At 38.3% G+C, this 946-nt stretch overlaps 1 protein-coding gene across 1 annotated transcript in view; it reads left to right on the top strand.

Moving 5' to 3' along the window:
• Window positions 1-254: 254 nt before the first annotated feature.
• Window positions 255-946, top strand: part of LIN54 (lin-54 DREAM MuvB core complex component) — a 28,536-nt gene continuing 27,844 nt past the window's right edge. The window contains exon 1 of the mRNA XM_010283025.1: window positions 255-270. Coding sequence (XP_010281327.1) covers window positions 255-270 — 16 coding nt within the window. The remainder of the gene's footprint in view (window positions 271-946) is intronic.

Genomic DNA, 946 nt, shown 5'->3' with positions numbered 1-946 from the left:
CACAAATTTTTGGAAACAAGTAAAATATTTTTTTTTATGGCACGTCTACAAAGAACATGTATTTGTTCCTCTGTGGGGTTTTTTGGCTCATTGTGTTTTAACTGTCCTTGTCAATATTTTGTAGTGTTATATGTCAATCATGGCAGCATGGAGAGCTTAGTAACTGTTCCATGGTTGAATAATTGCAAGATGCTTCTTTTTTTCCCCTCCATCCCAAGAGCTGGAAGATTAGGAAGAGGAATGGGAGCAGGTGAATGAATTGCTACTGCAGTGTTCCCACTGGATCATACTTGGATCTCTCTTTTGTGGCAGCTTCCGACTACTTGAAGCCTGGTAATTTTAAACTGCTTAATCTCTTAAGTATTAAGACCAAAAAAAAATTATTTTTTTTCAGCTCAGCAGCCTTCTGGAGTTTACGTATCACCACTGTTGGAGAGGACAGACGAGCAGAAGCTGAAAAATTTGAGAAGCATTTAAGCACCTAAACTTTTACTGCGTGTGACTGACAGCATCTCATGCTTCTCGGATAAATCAAGGAATCCACTCTGTATTTCCCCTACTTCCTCCTTTGTTCTGATGAATGGATTTAGGAATGAAATAAATTATGTTTTTAAACCTTTATTAGTTAAGAGAAGTATGCTGATTTTATGAATATAACTTCATGCAAATATTGTGTGATTTTCTAATTTTAAAAACCTCAGATCTGAGCCATAGCCTGCCGACAGTCCCCTGCTCCACCTTTGTTTGAAAGAGAAGTGATGGTGTTGCCACATTTTTCTCTCGGCAAAGGAAATGCTAAATGTATTGGCTAATTGGTGATACTGTAGTCTTTTGGTTCTTCCCCCCCCCCCTTTGTTTTTAGAGTCCATTGTACTTGCAGTGAACAATTACTTGTTAGGTTGTCCACTGTTACTTTTCTGCCATTTATCTGACCCTAGTTTCCAGC

This window comes from Phaethon lepturus, unplaced genomic scaffold (assembly GCF_000687285.1).
Source record: "Phaethon lepturus isolate BGI_N335 unplaced genomic scaffold, ASM68728v1 scaffold43182, whole genome shotgun sequence".
In the NCBI taxonomy this organism is placed as follows: domain Eukaryota; kingdom Metazoa; phylum Chordata; class Aves; order Phaethontiformes; family Phaethontidae; genus Phaethon; species Phaethon lepturus.
The sequence above is the reverse complement of the archived record's forward strand: the minus strand, read 5'-3'. Positions and strand labels throughout refer to the sequence as shown.